General features: G+C 38.0%; 1 protein-coding gene across 1 annotated transcript in view; it reads right to left on the reverse strand.

Moving 5' to 3' along the window:
• The window catches only part of Hdac9 (histone deacetylase 9), a 157,768-nt gene that overhangs the window by 48,558 nt on the left and 88,554 nt on the right, over nucleotides 1-20,656 (reverse strand). The window contains exons 3-5 of the mRNA XM_059279554.1: nucleotides 20,465-20,615; nucleotides 19,297-19,423; nucleotides 16,776-16,897 (exon numbers count right to left, since the gene is read on the reverse strand). Coding sequence (XP_059135537.1) covers nucleotides 16,776-16,897; nucleotides 19,297-19,423; nucleotides 20,465-20,615 — 400 coding nt within the window. The remainder of the gene's footprint in view (nucleotides 1-16,775; nucleotides 16,898-19,296; nucleotides 19,424-20,464; nucleotides 20,616-20,656) is intronic.

A 20,656-nucleotide genomic window follows, 5' to 3' on the forward strand; every position in this document is an offset into this window, starting at 1 on the left:
TTAGATCAAACTCTCATGCTATTTTAAAATATTTTGAACATTATGTATGATTGCACTGAATTTATTTTGTAAATGGTACAAGTTAAATGGCTTTGGTTTTCTGCTTGTGTGATAACGGACACAATGTGGCACTTTAATTGTAGCAAACCTCCCCTTCCCAGCAATACTAAGTAGCGGATATTTTTTTAAAAAGTCCCAAAGAATGAGAAGCTGGGATTCAAAGTGACACTTGCTGTCTTCAGGTCCACATTGCACCTGCTGCTCTAGCAAATAAAGACAAGACTGAAACGGGACACTGCATCCCCACACTGTCCCTGTGACTATAAGCTAGCAAGAACAATGAAATACATGTGTGGGTTATTGTACGGGGTCATCAGGCTATGCAGGCAGGTTTACTGTTTCGCACAAAGAGAAAAGTGTTGTCTCCTCCTATCACATACACGTATCTGTCCATTAACCTATTATATTATCTTCCTTAAACTTGATTTTTTTATGTGACTGAATATCACATTAAAACAAACTTTTACTTTCTTGCTATTTCATGCTGTGGAGAAACACAGTTCTTGAAGGTAAAAATACCATCATAATCACTGTGCTCGATGTTCCATTGGACAGGCTACTTGTTCTTTATTACCTAACCACAGTTTACATCATGAAAGTCATAGAGACTTTCACAGGGGAATATAGTGTTTGTTTCACAAGCCATATACAATGGCAAAATGAAAAACTTAATATGACTCAGTTACATTCTTAACATTTAAAAAGTAAATAAAATCTATGTTTTGCACTAATTAGAGGGTTGTGCATATTTATGTCGTGCATTAGTTGGTCATGGAAAAATGTTTTTGGAGTAACACAGCTGCATCACATAAAAATAATGCTATCTCCATTGTTGAGAGCACAAAAATAAAACAAAATCTGACCACTGGAGAAGGGATATGTTAGGAAGAACAGCATGTGTTTGAGAATATCCTGGGTGCAAGTGAAACCCAGGGTGCTGAACTGCAAGGGGATATGTTAGGAGGGATAGCATGTGTTTGAGAATATCCTGGGTGCAAGTGAAACCCAGGGTGCTGAACTGCAAGGGGATATGTTAGGAAGGATAGCATGTGTTTGAGAATATCCTGGGTGCAAGTGAAACCCAGGGTGCTGAACTGCAAGGGGATATGTTAGGAGGGATAGTATGTGTTTGAGAATATCCTCGGTGCAAGTGAAACCCAGGGTGCTGAACTGCAAGGGGATATGTTAGGAGGGATAGTATGTGTTTGAGAATATCCTGGGTGCAAGTGAAACCCAGGGTGCTGAACTCAAGGCTCCAACCCCCGTGCTGGGAGCAGAGATGGAGGAAGTAGCACAGAGTACTTCTCTAAGTCATAATACCTAGGGCTTCTGTATTTGAAGAATGAGCAGTCAATGGAGATCTGAAGAAATCTACTGAGGAAAAGCCCAGTGTGGAGTTACCAGGCTCATAACTACTCATTAGAAGGAAGAACGCTGGCCAGCCTTTCACTCAGTGAAGGTTATATTCGAGAACTATGCAAACTCTACCCAGACATCTGGAATGAATGGCCAGTTATGCCTCCCTCTACTCCTGATATAATCAATTCTATCATAAAAGTGACTGATTCTAGGTTGCACATGAGCCAAGATGTTCAAGTGTGTTGGGAATTTTCCAGAAACACTGAGAAAAGTAATATTTGCTTTTGTCTACTTAAGGTGTGAAGAGGTAAGCCTGGGGCTTAGGGTCTCCTTGTCACTATTTAGACAGCATTGTTATGCAAGAAACCCAGTAGGACTCAGAACAGTCCCCACATACATCTAATAACACTTGAATACAATGGATTCATAACATCATGTGAGTATCTGAACACAAGGAAGATTCAATAAAATGACTAGAATCCCATTTGAGCCGAACTACTTTTTATTTGCTTTTTGCTCTTTAAATATTAGAGAGTCCTGAAGAAGTCTGTTCAGAGATTATTTATGGGGTGACCTAATAAGCAGGTGTCCAACTTAGTGGACAAAGTTTACTGTGATGCTTAGTGGCGCCGAGTGTTTGAAGTGGCGACCTTATCACAGCTATGCGTGCCTTGGCCGATTCTTGTGCTGTATTAAAGGACAGTTACTAGCCACAAGTGGCTATTTAAAAAATTACCTTAAAGTAGAAAAACATTCAGTTCCACATAATGCTAGCTCCATTTCCAATGTCAAGTGCCAAGTGGCTGCACTTAGCTTTTAGCTACTGAATTGGGCGATAATACATGCAGAACTTTTCTGTGACCATTAAAAATTTTGCTGGGCAGTGTGGATCTGTACTTTTCTTAAGTAACTATATAGACACAGCTTCAGCTTTCCAAAAAATTCTCCATGACTATTACTAGTATGTGAGAAACTTTAACATATACACAATAAAACCAAAATATTAGGAATAAAGTGACATAAATGTTATATTGAAAAATGCAAGCATCTTGTGTCTCCTCTTAGCTAGGTTTTCAAGTGGTTTAGACTGTTGTTTTCATCCAAAAATGTTGGTAACCTGGGAATATGAAGGACTATGTCAGTAAGGAGGGTGCTTCATAGACAACTGACTCAGCCGTCAATCAGCCTGTCGGGATTCTCCTGCATGCATCTCACCATCAAGAACAGATGCTCCTCAATGGCAAGCCTTCTGCTGCAAAACTCCTTCCTTCATCCTCAGGAGTGTGCCCAGCACAAAGGGCTTGTCATGGAATGAGGGTGTAACAAGCACACTCAAGGACATTTCTAAAGACATCAAATTGGAAAGAAAAAGATAAAGGCAATCTGATATCTTAGAATTGATAGCTAATGTTTACTAAAAGAAATGATAATGGCCTGAGACTACAGATACAAGGAGCTCAGTAGCATGAGAGTTATGGAAGAAAAAGTAAAAAGTGAAGACAAATAACTAAGGACCAAACCAGTCTGTAACAGGAGAAGCTGGGAGATCTGCAGAAAGACAAGGACCCTTGAGGAAGAATTCTATATGACTTAATAAGTTGCTGTTATGCTAAAACACTGAGAAGGAAGAAGCCACTTGTACACATAGGCAATATTATCATGCCAGACTTTCTGCCATAAGGGATACTTTCATTTCAAAGGAACCAGAGAGCGAGATAAAAATGTAAAGATAATAGTATCATAAATATTTCATCATTTGTTTAATTTCATCTTTTGATATATTAACTAGCTATGTCTAAAGAAAAATAAGTGCATATACTTGTATGGAATATTTCCTGAGGATTTCAAGTTCTATAATTGTGTATTTTACAACCATTCTCCTGACTTTACAACAGATGGCTAAACACTTTAAAAGTCTTAATTATTATTTTTTGCCAATTTCTCATTCCAATCTTATCTAATATGTCCTGCCTGCTTTTAATTGTGCATTTTATGGGGGATGAAAAGTATTTCATTACACTTTGCAAGAGTGAATATTATACTGAATATGAGATAAGATTATGCAACAGCAATCATTTATCTTTCACCTATGAATTGTTCAATTAACACGTTCTCATAATCTTCATGAAAGAAAATAATACATTTCCTTATATAATATCATTGGTCTATTTTTATTTACATGAAAATTCTGAAATTTAAAACACTTCAATGTTCACAAGATTTAGTGACAAGGTTAAGAAAAGAAATGCCATTCAAATTCCTTTAAACTCTGTCCTAGTATTAATAATTTCTTTCACTAATAGTGCATCATTATTCTCAGTAACTTATATTGCAACATGTGTATTGAGAATGCCATGCATCAGGCACCATGCACAGGACTTTCATTGCGTATAACAGCCCTGCCATAATGGATGACTGGAAAGAACTGACGCTACAAGGTGTAGAGACTACACAGCACTAAGCTCAGCAGAGCTCTCAGCCACATCCACCTGGAGCCAAGCCATGTTATTTCCATATCTTGTCTCTCTAGTCTGTATTGGCTTTTCCCATTCATTTCCCCTTCAAAGAAGTAAGCTGACTTAGACGTTCAACATTCTTACAAGACTGATGAATTACTACACAGTTCACAATTGGTGCTGATATCAAACTCTAATTACCTACTGTACTAATTACATATGTAATTAGTAAGACCAGCTTCTCATTTATTGAACTATGAATTTTAATTTATTGTAGTCACTGAGTCTAATACAATCATACTTAATTTTGGGGTTAAATACTCTTAGTAACATTATTTTCCATAATGATTTCTATGATTCTAAAGTGAAAATTCATAGATTATAAATTTATATTCTTCATTTATCACAGGTAATCTTACTACTCAAAACTGATTAAAATATTATAGTATCTTATACCTTAATAATTAATCAAATATTAAATGCAGTTGCCTTGTATAATTAAATCTTATTTTCAAAGTACCTGAGATTTCTGATTATTGGATAGTAAAAAATTGATTTCAGTTTTCTGACCTTATCAGAAGGTCATGAATTGATTATTACAAGAAAAATAAGATAAATTAAGTCCTTCTAATTCCCAAATGTGTTATCCTCTGTTCCAACCCAATATGTGGCCACACTTCTTTTTCGGTGTGGCAACAATGAATGTACTATTGATTCCACCAGTTACAGAAGAATAAGTGACACATAAATGGGGTACAGAATAAAAACATCTGCACCTTACACTTCCATCAGGACTCCAGCACAGGAAGACTCAGTTAGAACTGAGGGAACTGGGAAACAGAGGTTAGAAACTTTTTCTTTTTCCCATCATGGTCTCGATGTCCCTTGTTCATAGAATCCCTCCTCTCTTTCATCAATTGGACTCCTGGAGCTCGGTCTGGCATCCGGCCACGGAGCTCTGCATCTGCTTCCATCAGTCACTGGATGAGGGCTCTATGATGACAGTTAGAGTATTCACCCATCTGACAGCTGGTGTTCAGGCATCCTCTGACCACCGCCAGTAGTCTACGGTAGGGTCATCCTTGTGGATTCCTGGGAACTTCCCTAGCACTCTGTTTCTCCCTATTCCCATGATGTCTTCATTTTTCATGGTATCTCTTTCCTTGCTCTCCCATCAAGACCATGATTGAAAAAGTACAGAGACAACTAGCCAAACTAGTGGAAACACATGAGCTGTGGACCAATAGCTGAGGAGCACCCATGATACTGGACTAGGCCCTCTGGATAAGTGAGACAGTTGTTTAGCTAGAACTATTTAGGGGACCCCAAGGCAGTGGGATTGGGACCTGTCCCTAGTGCATGAGCCAGCTTTTTGGAGCCTAGTGCCTATGGTGAGACACTTTGCACAGCCTTGGTGCAGGGGGTAGAGGCTTCGACCTGCCTCAACTGACTGTACCAGGCTCTGCTGACTCCCCATGGAAGACCTTGCCTTGGAGGAGGTGGGAATGGGAGGTGGGTTGGTGGGGGGAAGGCTGGGGGGCATGAGAAGGGAGGACAGGGGAATCTGTGGTTGGTATGTAAAATGAATAGAAAATTTCTTAATAAAAAAAAAGGAGAAGAAAGAAAAAAGAAACGTTTAGTGGAATCCCAAGATAATAGGGAAATTTGGAGGTGGATAACATAGAAACCAGAGAAAACTGAATTCTCTGGCAAATACAGTTTTAGTAAATTGTTTTGAAAAGAGGTCAGCTCCAGCTAAATGCACATATACATCCACACCAAAAGCATAAATATAGAATTTTATTTTTTATTCTATCATTTCTGCTTTCAATAAAATTACAGAAGCCAAAGAACAAGACAGACACAGCTTGAAGAGTCAACACAAACACTCTTAGACTTAGAGGTAACACAATCTGGAACCACTGGACAGTGAACAAATAACTACAAGTAATGTATTAGAAGCTCTAATGGAAGAGCAGAAGGTTCCTTTACCCAGAAACATGGAAAACTCAAAGAAGGAATGAAAAGGTAATCTTGGACAGTTAGATGGCCCAGCAGGTGTAGGTGCTCAAAGCTAAATCTAAAGACTAGAGTTTGATTTCCAAGACCCACATGGTAGAAAGAGATAATCAACTCCTGCAAGTTGTCCTCTGATCTGCACACATGCGCACATGTGCATACATGCTTGCACATACATAGCCATAGAGAGTCACAAACAAATAATACATTAAAAAAGGGAATCCTAAAAATAAAAATCTCAGTAACAGAAAGTATACCATTGATAAGCTCATCAGTAGGCAAGACTATGCAGAAAAGAATGATCTTGGTACATTTAAACAGTAGCTCTCCTTCCCCCAAAAAAGTATTTAAAAAATGAAATAGAAAACCTTCAATTTGTGGGGCAAAAGGAAGGTGTAATCTATGCCTAGTGAGCATATCAATATAATTAGTGAGAGACAGGGAACAGAAAAATTATTTAATTTATTAATAAACAGATAATAATTAGTAGTAGTAGCTGGTATGCGTATATGTGTGTGTTCATGTGTGCGTAGGCTTATTCATGCCATGGCACACATGTGGAAATCAGAGAACAGCTTTCAGGAGTTACTTTCTCCTTCTCCATGGGTTCCAGGGACATAACACAGGGTGTCAGGCTTGAGCAGTGAGCGCTTTTACCTGCTGAGCTATGTGACCAGTCTCAGAAGAATTTGAAGTAACAGTGAATGGAAATTATCCAAAATTAATGACAGACACTGGTTCTCAAATACAGAAATTCAGACAATACGAAGCTGTATAAATATCCCAAATCAACAAGAAGCCTTAATCATGTTCAAAATCAAAGCTCTTTAGACAGGTTTTTAAAAAACTGTAGGGAAGTGGTGAAGAGAGAACATTTTATATATGGGTTTAAAGGATAAGAATTACATTAAGTTTCCTGCCAGAAATCATGAAATCAGGAAAATAATATTGTAGTGAAGTGTTTAAAGTCCAGAAATCTGAACTTGGTAAAGCCACCCTTCAAGCATGAAGTAAAAACACAGGCAAACAACTAAGGAAATTTTTACAAATAGACCTGCCTGAATAAAAGAAATTCCTTATCAAGTAGGAAAGGACTACAGTTATAAGCTGAGATCTGTGTTATATAAGGTGAAATAAAATACTATATTTTTACTATTATTATCATTACTCATTATTATTATTATTATTATTATTATTAGCTGACCTAAGCAAAAGGAAAATTATTTGTGTTTATGGATAAGAAATCATTATTAAGATGAAAATGCTTTCCAACTTGATTTATACATTCAACACAATCATAGTTATAATCCCATTACTTTAATTATAGGATATCAGCAAATACATTCTAATGTACACATGGGAAGACAGAAGGATCAAAATTAGACAATATGATACTGAAGAAGAACTGAAATTCTGACATCATTACCTGACTTTAAGAATTGCTAGGAAGCTTTAATAGTTAAGACAATGTGGTATTGGCAAAGTAATAGGCAGACTGGTGAATAGAACCAAGTCCATTATTTAAGCATACCGACAGTTGATTGAACCAAGGAAATGCACTAGAAAATGGCTGATAGGAGGGGAGCAATGACTAGTCCTACCAGCTCAGACACCTATGAACTACAGCAATGACCAGAATGGCACTAGAACCCTAAGGGTGCAGAAGTGGCAGAATTACCTTGGTGGCACCCAACAGCTCTCTAATGGGAATAAAACCTGATCAGTAAGTTTGGTACTGAAAACCTAGCTACCTACCCAGGGCTCAGGAAGTCATGATTTTAGAGGAGAGCCTATAACCACTGCTTCACTGAACCAGTATAATAAACTACATTTTAAATATTTGTCCTTATACCCACAGATAAGTATAGCTCTCACCCCATATCAAGGAATCTTCTTTTTGAAACAGGTTAAGACCATTACAGAAAACCACAACCAATCAAAATGCAAAGTTATGGAGCCCAGTCCCAATGGATACATCTACAAAACACTCACACATCTAAGGCTCAGGGATCATTGTGGAAGAGAGGAGGGAAACACTGTAAGAGTACAAGGTTCCAGAAGTTTTCTGTGAGACTGTGTCTTCTAGTAATGTCAGAAGCTACACCCATAATGTCTCATAATGAGCTTGAAGTGTTAGCTCAAGCAAGGACAATCACAGGGGTACAAACAGGAAAGACAGAAGTTAAAGGACTTTCATGACGTTGTTTTGAGTGAGAATGGCCCCAGAGGTTCATATGTTTGAATTATTGATCTCCAATAGGAGGAGATGTTTGGGAATCATTAGGAGGTGTGGTCTTGTTGGAGGAGGTATGTCATAGGGGGCAGGCTTTAAGATTTCAAAAGACTCTTGCTAAATTCCCAGAGTGCTCTTTCTGCCTCCTGCTTGCTGATCAAGGTCTGAGCTCTCAGATGTCCCTGCCACCATGCTTTTGTTCCACCATCATGGACTCTGATCCTCTGGAACTGTAAGCCCAATTCAACACTTCCTCTTATAAGTTTTCTTCATTTTAGTGTTTGTTACTGTAATTGAAACCTTAACTAATATACTGTATTTGCATATGATTTAATTTTACTCATAAAAGACCCTACCAGGAAATGTTTACAGCTGATAAACCATTTCAGCAAAGTAGCAAGATACAAAATCAACACACAAAAATCAGTATCCTACCTATATACAAAGGACAAACATAATGAGAAAGAAATCAGAGAAATATGTGGATATTAGCTTTTACACTTTAAATTATGTGTATTTCATATAGAATACCTCATAACAATCTGCCTAGAAACTATGTCCCTTGGTGACAGAGTCACATATATGTTAGGGAAGTAACCAATCACTTTTTAATTGGATTTAAGCTCCCTCCATGAGATGGAACCTATACCTGATAGGTTATAGGTTATAGGTTATAGAAGGTTAATGAAGCCCCAAACCTGAGATTAGACAAATCATAGACCTTAAGGAAAAACCTATTACTGTTCTACTAAACAAACATAGCAGTAAAATAATTCCTAATAACACACCACTATACCCATAAATCATGCATTGCTCATCCTTCATCAGAGAAGCCTCTTCTTCCAGTAGAGGGCAACTAACACAGGGACTCACAACAGAACAGAGAGTGAGAGACTTTGAGGGATCAGCTGAGTGTGATGTGTTTATCACACCTCTGCCATGAAGGCTCACTGATCTTTGTGGAAGAGTGTACGAGCAAAAGATGGCAGACAGTTTTCAGGACTTAGTTTTCTAGACACAGCAGGGCTGGAACATATAACTCAAAGAGACTGTGACAGTGTGCACAAGACTTGCATAAGCTCAAGCCAGACAAGAGCCCAGGAGGAGGGGAAGTGGGCACAAAGTCCCACCCATAGACAAAGAATTATTTGAAAATAATAACTGCTAGAAGAGGAAAATTCAGTTTTCTTCTATGAAATGACACTAATACATTAACCATATCCCAGGGCATGCCCCACTCTCATGGGCAGTTAGCCAACATTAATCCAGCTCCATGGTTTTCAGTGGCTTATTTTTTTTCAGAGAGAGAAAGAGAGAGAGAGAGAATGAATTTGGGTGGGAGGTGTGATGGATCGTGTGATCTGGAAGGAGTTAGGATAAAAAAATATGATAAATATATACTGAATGAAATTCTCAAGAACAATAGAAGCAAGCAAAACAAAAAAACAGCAACACACACACATACACACACAAACATGCACACACATACACACACGCACACACACAAACATACACACACACACACATACAATACACAAACACATATACACAAACGCACACACATACATACACACACATATACACACACATAAACACACATACACACACAGGCGCACACACAAACGTACACACACATACACACATACAATACACAAACACATACACACGCACACACATACATACACACACATAAACACACATACACACACACATGCACACACACACACACACAAAGAAAATGAGAGCAAGAAACAGGCTAAAATATTAATTTGCTTTAAATACTGATCAGATCTAGAACACTTTATCCTCTACCTTTAAATTCGTGAGTGCACTCACTGTAAAGCAGTTTTAGAAACCAAATACAGAGAATGTTCAACCACGAGAGTGAGATTCTGAAAGACATAGCTCTTCACTGAGATGATTGTTTGGAGATGTTGTAAAGGAGATCAGAGGACCCTGTGTACTTTATGAAGCATGTGCTTTAGAAAGTGAACAAATTGATACAGACCCACTTATCGATAGCATTGGTATGAATTTTTTTAAAGTGGATGATAGTTTTTGTTTGTTTGTTCGTGTTTGAAACAGCTTGATGGCCAAATTGGGCATTCACTTTCAAAATACTGGATCTAAACAAAGACATCAACAATCTTAGCATCAACTCAAAATGGATTATAATCCTACGTGTTAGGTATGAGACATAAAATTTCAAATAGTACAAAATAGATGTTCCTATGTTTAACAGTACTTTTTAATACAATGCTAAAAGCATTATCCATGAAAAAACATACTGATAAGTTTAATTTTATTAAACTCTGAGTGTTCTGTTCAGTGAAAGACATGAGGAATAGAAGTAAGACCAATCACATGTGGGGCAAATAACTGGACAGCCTTCTCAGAATTTTGCTCAATTAAATTGGAAACATCACACAAAATCTTACAGCTCTATTCACAACCATCCAAACTTCAGAGCAATCATAATAACTTTAGCAGGTAAATAGAAAAATCAACTGTGGTTCATGAATACAAAGAAATGTTATTCATTGGTAATTTTTGATTATCTTCTTTTCTTGAAAAAACATAGAGTAAGATTAAATATATAATGCTATAATAGCCATTCTTGGTTGTCAACTTGACTACATATGGAATTAACTAAAAATCCAAAAGGCTGGGCACACCTTTGGTGATTTTTTTTCTTAAATCATTTGAATCAGGAAGATCCACTGCTAATCTGGATATTTAAGGTGGGAAGATGCACCTTTAATATAAATCTTTTGAGCTCGGAAGATACACCTTTAATTGGGGCCACACCTGCTGCTGGCAGCCTACATACAGGACATGGAAGAAAGATGTTCTCTCTCTTTTTTGCCTGCTTGCGCTCACCCTTGCTTACAAGTTCTCTCCTTCATTGGCATTAGAGCCCATTTCTCCAGGATTCTGGTGTATAATGAAGATCAGCTGAGACATCCAGTCTCATGGACTGAACAACTACTAGATTCTTGGATCTTCTTCTGTTCATAGGCAGCCATTGTTAGATTAGCTGTACCACAGCCTGTAATAATTCTAATACATTCCTTTTCTAGATATATAGAGAGATTTGTTCTATAAGTTCTGTTACTCCAGAGAACCCTGACTAGTAAAAATGCCAAGGAAAATAAGCCATTGTGAAATGGCCACATCCTGCACGAGTCTATCAATGTGACATTATTGAACAAAATCCAACTACATGGAAAAAATTACAGATTCATTCATTTATATTTTGTGTATGAGTGTTTCTCCTGCAAGTATGTATGTTTGTCATGTCATGTGCATGCCTGCCTCCTATGGATGCCAGAGGATGGCACTGGATCCTCACAGAACTGGAGTTACAGATTACTGTGAACCATCATGTGTTGGGAGGAACTGAATTCAGGTTTTCTGCAAGAACAGCAAGTGAGCCATGTCTCCAGCCCAAGAAAAGAACTACTACATACTCATTTTAGGGTTGGTAGGAATAGACGAGAAACAGCGTTTTAAAGGCAATGATACAATGCTGTGTAAAGTTATAATAACAGACAGCTAACATCTCATTATGTTACACTGAACTGCTGTGGATATTGCTCTGTATAAACAAAACACTGATTGGCCAGTAGCCAGGCAGGAAGTATAAGCGTGACTAGCAGAGAGGAAAATTGAGAGAACAGGAAGGCGGAGAAGAGGATACCGCAGCCGCCGCCAGGACAAGGAAGATGTAAGGTACCAGTAAGCCACGAGCCACGTGGCAAAGTATAGATTAGTAGAAATGGGCTGAAAATAAGAGTAAGAGCTAGACAATGGTAGGCCTGAGCTAATGGCCAAGCAGTTTAAATAATATAAGCGTCTGTATGTTTATTTTATAAGTGGGCTAAGGAACTGCCGGGGCTTGGTGGGACCTGGAGAGAAGCTCTCCAGCTACACTGAACTTTCAGGTTAACTACAGACCATATTAATCATAATGTATTGACAGTGGCTGAAGGGAAGAGAGGTGGCTCAGAGGCTGAAGTACTTCTGAAGCAAGTATGAGGTCTGGAGTTTGTATCCTCCATACTCGAGTAAAAGTCAGATAGGCATGAGAGTGTACCTCTAATCCCAGTGGCAGGCAGTGACAGGGGAATGCCTAGAGAAGCTGCCTAGCTAGAGGAGTGGATTTGGGGAGCTACAGGTTCATCAACAGACCTGGTTAAAAAAGCAAGTGAATAGCAATGAAGGGACACACCCAGTGTCAACCTCTGATCTCCACACACATGAATGCGCACACACACATACACACACATGCACACACACACACACACACACGCACACGCCCACAAGCATGCAAACACATATAGTCAAAAACTATTCTAAAAACTAAGTTTATTGATTAAAAACAAGTCAAGTAAAAATATAAACACAGCACAGATCTCCCTATATGGTAAAGACTTGAAATAACTAACCACGATGCTTCTGTTAGACATTATGCCAAGTTCTGAAATGCCAGGAAATATGCAGAACTATAGATGAGGAGGAAGAAGAGAAGGAGACGAGGAGAGGGGAAGAGGGGGATGGGAGTGATCTGAAGACCTTTTAAGGAAACATTCTTTTGCTAACTTTGGATTACAATGCCTTGACTAGGTCACCGAGGTTCCCCATCCTGACTGCCATCTGCTGCATCAGGAGATTTACCAAGATCTACATCTCAACCGTCTCCTTTCCAATTTATTCCAAGTGGAAAATGCCATTGGCCTTCTACAGCCTTAGCTTATGTTTGGATCCCTTCCATCTTTGAGTCATATTCTAGTGTTTCTGACCATTAAAGTGAGTGTTTCAGTAGGGCTGCTACGGTCTTATTAGCCAAAGCCAAGCTTTATATGGCTTGTGCACTTTAAGAGGTTAATATACCCTGCCAGCTTGCTTTGTTCAGAAGTATTAAGTGGAAAGATTATAACATTCAAAGAAAGGCAAAGTTCACTGGGTAAGACCTCGATAATATAATAGAGTATAAAATCTCTAGAAATTTTTGTCATAATATTTTATGAAACATATGCACATACTCAGTGGAACAGAATCCAAATTAAATGGTTTTGAAGGTCAGTTCAAAGTCAGCATGCATGTAATATCTCTGTGAGAAATATGCAATCTTTTGAAAGTGCCAAGCCCCAGAAGCTCCCTACTTTATTATCAATCCAGTGGTGTGCTGTAGAAGGAGGGTGAAGTGTGCTGTAGAAGGGGGGGGGGGAATCTAGCCCTATAGCAATAACACTATTTTCAGCCAAAGCATATTCCAAATGTCCCTATAAGCTAACTCTTGTGTTATGGAACAAAGAAATCTTCGTGAGAGATCCTTTAAGTATGGGCAAAAATATGTTACTTCCAACTTCAAAGCTAGTCACACATAGCCATTCATTTAAGGATGTAAAAAAAATAACTCTATAGAGATGGCTCGGTGATTAAGAGCATTGGCTGCTCCTTCAAAGGACCCAGGTTCAATTCCCAGGACCAACATGGCAGCTTACAACTGTCTGTATCCAGTTCCAAGGGTCTGACACCCTTACACTGTCATGAATGCAAAACACCAATGCACATAAAATAAAAATAAATTATTTTTTAAAAGAAAGCAAATGGACCTTATTAGCTAAAACAGATTGGGGGTAATTCTGATCCTCCCAAGAGGAGGGAAGCAAAGGTCCACTTTGCATGAGAAAGTTCAGATTCCTGTGAGAATCGAAGGCATCTGTAGCTTGATGTACCTAGGTTGTCCATGTCTGAAGACAGGTGTCCAGAGAGCTCAGAGAGCTTCCAAATTGTTCTCCCTGCTGAAGGGACATCCCAGGGCTCTTTTTAAAGCCATGAAGACTTTTCTTACTCAGTTTTATTCTCTAAACCTTACCAATAAATACAAGCAATTCAATAAACAGTAGGGGTGAAAGAAATAAACATTACGTAGTATTCTATGCAGCTCAAAAGACAGAAGTGACTGATTTAACAAGTTCCTTTAAGTCTGGGAGTAACATTCAAGTAGACAGCAAAAGTTGAAAATGTGGCTGCAATGACAAAGCCTGACTGTATTAGCTGTGCTGGTACTTCTCCTCAATGATCTATGGCAGTTCTCTAGATTCAGTTCAGTGTGATGTATACAAAAATTTCCTTAAGCACTTTCCCCAATCACCACTTACATTTTATCATGGCAAAATTTTATTGTTTACATGTTTCAAAGTGACATTCTAGTCAGTGGAATATAACAAATGCTGAAGTCTTAGTTAACAATTGAAATATTATTGAAAATTTTCAATGATCTATGAAAGACAAAGATGAGACTTAATTTTCTCACAACACAATTGGCATATACCAAATGGATATGTGTCTGGATATTGGAGAGTTCTGCCTATTTGTAATTAATGAAGAGCATCTCTAAGTACTTTTATATGTAGAAAACTTCTGTGGTTTATTACATTACACTTTTCTTAATCAGACATTGAGAACTGAACAAGGAATATTCTGAAAACCTAGTGATATCAAAGTATTAACAGTGGTTCAAGAACTTTATTGCTACAATGTTTGAAAATGTTTGGTTTTGCAGATCAGCAGCCTGATACTTTGTAAATATTAGATTTTCAGCAGAAAATAAACACATTTCAAATATCGGGCAGCTATAGAAAATATACCATTAGACAAGCTATGGATTTTCACATATATTATCACATAAAGAGGTAGAGGGAACTTCTTACATATGTGCCCACATTCAGATCAGGGATCATAACATGAACTTTGAACATGATTGTGTTTTGGATTGGGAATTTCAATGAGACTAAATTAACAGCCTGTTATTCATTCTTCTCATGGGAAAAACCAAACTGTTCTCATGGAAACAGGAGGCTCTAAAGCACCAACTTCTTAGTACTCCTTAGCTGTTTTTTTTTTTTTAATTTCTTTGTGGATGCTTGGGGGCCCAGATGCCCCTTCTCTCGAGGGCACTATCAGCTCAAAGTCAGTGTGTAGTCTCAGTGGTAAGAGGACAATCTGGGCCACATGCTCAGAAGACACAGGTCTTTTGACTACATCACTTGTTAGGAGACTTCTGCCACAAGGAGACTGACTGTTCTTTCCTGCTCCTGACTGCTTGGGCTATTTCATGACAGGTCCTTCCCTGACTATGGAAATGTTCACAGAACTTTTGTCAATAAAACACAAGCCACTAAATATTAAGGCTGTTAGTCCCACACACTTTATGAAGCAATTTTCACAAAACAAACCCCAACGTTTAGAAGAACGTAAAGCCTTGATCTTTTCTTTACCTTCTTTTGTCCTAGAGAACTTCACTTGAAGAAAGATAAGGTAATATGTGGGTAGTAACGTAAAATTCAGATGCAATACATGAAGCTCAGCCATTCTTTCCTTTATATTGGATCCTACTAAGTGTTCAACTATATCTAACATCTAGAAACATAAAAATCTCTAGCCTATAAGAATAAAAAGGCACTGATTGCCTTGGGAAGCATAAGCACCCTTTTCCTGCATCTGAGACCACATAAAGTGAATGAAAGGTAATAAATTCTTATTCACGATTGATTTTATTTTTAAATCTTCATTATGCCATAGGTAAATTATCTGACAGAAATTAGTTTCACAATGTGTTTGTTCAATCTACATCCATTTTAATTACTTAAAATTGCTTGGAAAAATAAATATAATTATTTGAAATCACCACTCTGTGGATTTTATACACAAATTACAGAGATGAAACACCCCAACAAGACTTGAGTAAAATACAATAGACTCAACTATCTATGAATACCTGTTTGGAAGCTATGGATGTAAGCATTTTAAATCTTTTGAAAAGCTACAGTTTCTAAACATTGAAAGCTTTAGAACAGAATGTACACAAATCTTGTTATCTACTATTTAAATATATTGATTATAGTGGGAAGAGTATATACATATCAAATATCACTTGTTAGTGACATTCAAAGGGAACATAAGATGGGAAAAGAAATATATATGACTTAGAGAGATGATACTGTCCATTAAATTCTAAATAAAACTTCACCATGACACTCCCCAAGCAAGTTTTACTGTAAGTTCCTATGGGTGTAGTTGTGTTCCTCACATGTAGATTAATGTAGATTAATAGGGACCCATTTTCACTGAGGTCAGTAGTCTGGAGAACACTAGGAAACTAACTTACGCAGAAGGAAGCATGATGTTCACTACATGGACATTTGAAATTTTAAAATTAAAAAATATTGTTGGACAGAATATCCTTATCAGACATGTTTAAATGATTAAAGAAAGGAGAAAAGAGGAAATATTTCTCTAGAGGACAGGATAGGTTTTTTAAAACGAAAAAGTTGTATTTTTCTGAGGAATGACATCCCTATTTTCCTTTATCCTAATCAAAATAAGATAAACTTTTCAATCTTACAAAAATACTGTATGGGACTCATACAGAAATAAGGAAATGGAGTCACGCAGCTCTGTGCCACTGTATATGTACGGGAGCTTATGTATGCACATGCTTGTGCACAAGTCCATTTCAACAGCCTGTGACTGTAGGGTGCACTACCAATACTTCAAATTCTTTAACTTTCATCTAGAAGTAACACAAACGGGAGGTGTGTCATGAAAAAGTCAGTGTTCTCCTTGCTGTGCCAACTTACCAGTTTTTCTCAAGGGGAAATCATCCTTGGCATCTTGGGCTCCTGGTAATGTGTACTTGTAAGATGGAGATGTTCCACTAAGAGGTGGAGAGCTTTGATCCAGTGATGTGTGGTGGGCAGCCCTAAAAAAATAAAGAAGGTTAATACTGATGCTTGACTTCAGTGCATGTTAGTCAGAAGCAATCAGTTGCACATGCTGTCCGTGTGTCCCAGCTGCATTTATGTCCTTCCTCCTTAGTGAATGCAAACTACAGCCTCATGCATCAAGTGCACTGCAGCAAATATGGAATGATGCATGATTCCTATGATGAATGATTTCTAGCAATGCCCACTTCATTCGCACGGGAAATTTCACTTCATTAGAAGAACTCAGATTGTTATACTAAAAAATAAAATAAAATAAAAGCTACCATTTGGACCCTTTGGAGTCATCATTCTAGAACAACCATGGAGGAAGGGAACAGAACATGTCCAAAGACCTCGTCACTGCCAGACAGCACAGCCAAATGCATGAGGAGGCTCTTTGTACTGAGCAGGTTACAGTGCCAAGGGCCTCAGAGGCCTGACTCTCACAGGCAACCTTAACACGCAGAATACAAAGCACATTCCTCTTCAATAGAAAACTAACTTCTAAAATATTTTCTCTTTCTTGAATGGCTATATTGAAAAAGAAGCAATTGTACGACTGAAGGAGAATTTAGAGGACTTAACTCAGACTACCCAGTGTATACAAGCATCACAAGTATCATAAATAATGGAGAGAATGCCCAGGACACAGGGCCACTACCACACTGTTCTACTACAGGTCTTTATTTGAAAAATACATTCTCAACAATTAACTTATTTAAGGTCATTTCACATACTTCTAACTGGTAAAAGCATCAAAATGTGTCATTATGCCCTTTTTATAGAGAAAGAAGCTGATTATTTGAGAATTCAAGGAAATCTCCCAGAGCCACAGAGCTAATTCCTGAAATTAATGGTTAGCTGGAATTATATTCCATATAAACAAGAAAAGATCACTACTGACATGAGAAGCCATGTCTAACACACTCAAGGGAACAGCTGAAGAATTTTCAGCGGATAAATTATTTGCTAATAGTTGTTTCTCATTAGAAAATTATGTTATTTTTTCTTAAAATGTTTTAACTTAGAAAGCACAATGAATCAATCACATACTCTGCAGATAATTTTAGGAAACAAAATTATATTTCTTTCAGAATACTTTATTATACTGACTGGTTTCTCAGATCAACTGATAAACACATAGGACACAATTGTTCAAATGTCTAAGATTTTTTTTGTACTCTGCCTGATACCTCAGTTTTGGGAAAAGAAGAGGGTGTATACCTACAGACTTCAAAGTATAGTAACTTTTCTGCAAAATTCTCGGGATGCTTCTAAATTCTATAAATAGTTAGGATATACTTCCTGTCCTTGATGTGAGGGATGAAAAATATACACATAAAGTCTTAAGGCCATTCAACAAACACATTTATGAGAGAAATGAACCCATTATCTTCTATCCTATTATCAAATGTGATTTATATATCTAGTCTTTGATCTGAAAAAAAAATCATTCCTATCTCATAGCGAAAAGAAGTGTATTTTATGGAATATCTCTGTTGGACTTGGGAAGCATGGTCGCAGGAAAGTGCCAGGAGCACTGTGTATCTTGTCTTCAGTTTGCATCTCAGAAGCCAAACCATTATTTCACTGGGTGGAAAGAAGTGAGGTACAGCCGGGCGGTGGCGCACGCCTTTAATCCCAGCACTCAGGAAGCACAGCCAGATGGATCTCTATGAGTTCAAGGCCAGCCTGGGCTACAGAGTGAGTTCCAGGAAAGGCGCAAAGCTACACAGAGAAACCTGTCTCAAAATACCAAAAAAGAAGAAGAAGAAGAAGAAGAAGAAGAAGAAGAAGAAGAAGAAGAAGAAGAAGAAGAAGAAGAAGTGAGGTACAGTGGGAGGGGCTGAAGGAGCCACTAAAGGCTTAGGCTTGTTTATCTTCCTCCCTGCCCTTCACTTTTCTGTCTTCCTTTTGAAAAGACCAAAAATCATCTGAATTTCTCAAAATAACTCTGGTTTCCATTTTATATTAAGCCAAGTGGAACAAAACTAAGCCACAGTCTGCTAAACATTCGCAAATTCTGCACAGATATCGGAGGGACTATCTGAGGATTACACCATCTCTGGGTTCCACCCAGATGCCAGTTACTCACTCAACGAAGAAGATAATGTACTCCCTGCCTTCAGTGACACACGCTAATGCTAACTGAGCATGGCTTGCCCCTATGTACTGTTATATTTTTTCTCAGGACCTTCCCAGTAACTCCAGAGGCAGGTGCTGTGGTCCTTTGTGTAGAGAAAAAAAAAAGCTGATCCTTAGAGATTTCCAGGAACTTCTCATGGGCCATGCAAGCCTGAGAAGGGGCAGGGCTCAGGATTTCTGCCCAGGTCAGCCTAAGGTAGAACCCCTGCTCTTTACACTCAGGATGAAAACAGCTAAACACAGAACATACGTGTACCAGAGCTTGGGATGGCGGCTCACGGAATGATTCTTTCCATTGGTTGGAGTGTCTTTTGTTGCTGATTTACTCAACAGGAATTCTTGAAGCTTCTGCTTTACTTCTGTGCTTGCCACTGCCCCTGAAACACACACAGGGAAACAGACACGGCCTGTGGTTACTTCCTCCCACCACTCAAGAACACTCAACAACAGTTACCGAGGAAATATCACTGGCCACAGCATATGGAATTTTCCTACAACAAAACAAAACAAAACAAAACAGAATCTACAATGGCTTTAGAAAATGGCAGAGTCCTGTTTGTAACTGTTACTTACATTACAAATTTTCAAAATACCTTCAATGAGTTCTTTGATCATTTTTATAGGAACAGAATTCCTAGAACTACCATCCATTCATCTTTAAGTTTAAAAAGAAAATTGCTTAGGGTTGGGGAGTTAATGGTACAATGCTTGCCTAGTATTTGTAAAGCCCTATGTTCAATCCACAATTGACAAGAACAAAAAAATAAATAGGAATAAAACTCTAGTTTTTAATTTTATTTTTTTTTTAAATCAAGAATCTCGGGGAGTGTTGTAGATTATTACAATACATTAAAATAATCACTTCTGAGTTTCTTGTTAAAAAAATCAACATTGTTTTAAAACTCATTTGATTATTAAACAAATACATTCTGTTGATAATTTCAGTTCAAATCACCACACTTTAAACTTTGCAACGGCCTGAGTTTGAACTGACTGGATAGAGGGCAATTATTTGGATCTGTCTCCCTCTTGTGGACCATAATTTTGCAAATGTTCTGCCTTGTGTTTAAGAACAACAAAAGGGAAGGAGGCACATTATGATGTTCAGAACGTGGACTGCTTGGGCAGGAAGAGAGAAGAAATAAAAACATGTAGACATAACTTTATTACCGAAAAGGGAGTCTTACATTCAATCACTTTAGTGTGATGGTATTTTTAAAGTCCAAAGAACAAGCCTGTGTCTTTGGCAATGCTGTTTATTTCTCATTATGCTCTGCAGAGCTGATAGGAGAGGGCAGTTTAGTCTACAGGTTATTCCTTTAACTAGACAAGGACAGTTTGGACAGGCTTATTTCCATGATTTATCGGTTCCTTGAGGTTCGGGAAGAGAGTGCGTCCATTACCCTGGTGCCTCTTACTTTCTCGTCCTCTATCTTTGCCTCTGAGAGGAGGAAGCTGCTGCTCTCTGCGATGCCTCTCTACTTCCTGTTCTTGCCTCTGCTGCTCCAGTTTCTGCTCCTTTTCTAGGAGTTCTTGCTGTTGTTTTATGGCTAGAAGTTCCTGTTGCAACTTGCGAGAAGAGAAAGACATGAGAGTGTGCAATTTCTTTA

The sequence above is a fragment of the Peromyscus eremicus genome, chromosome 14 (assembly GCF_949786415.1).
Source record: "Peromyscus eremicus chromosome 14, PerEre_H2_v1, whole genome shotgun sequence".
Classification (NCBI taxonomy): domain Eukaryota; kingdom Metazoa; phylum Chordata; class Mammalia; order Rodentia; family Cricetidae; genus Peromyscus; species Peromyscus eremicus.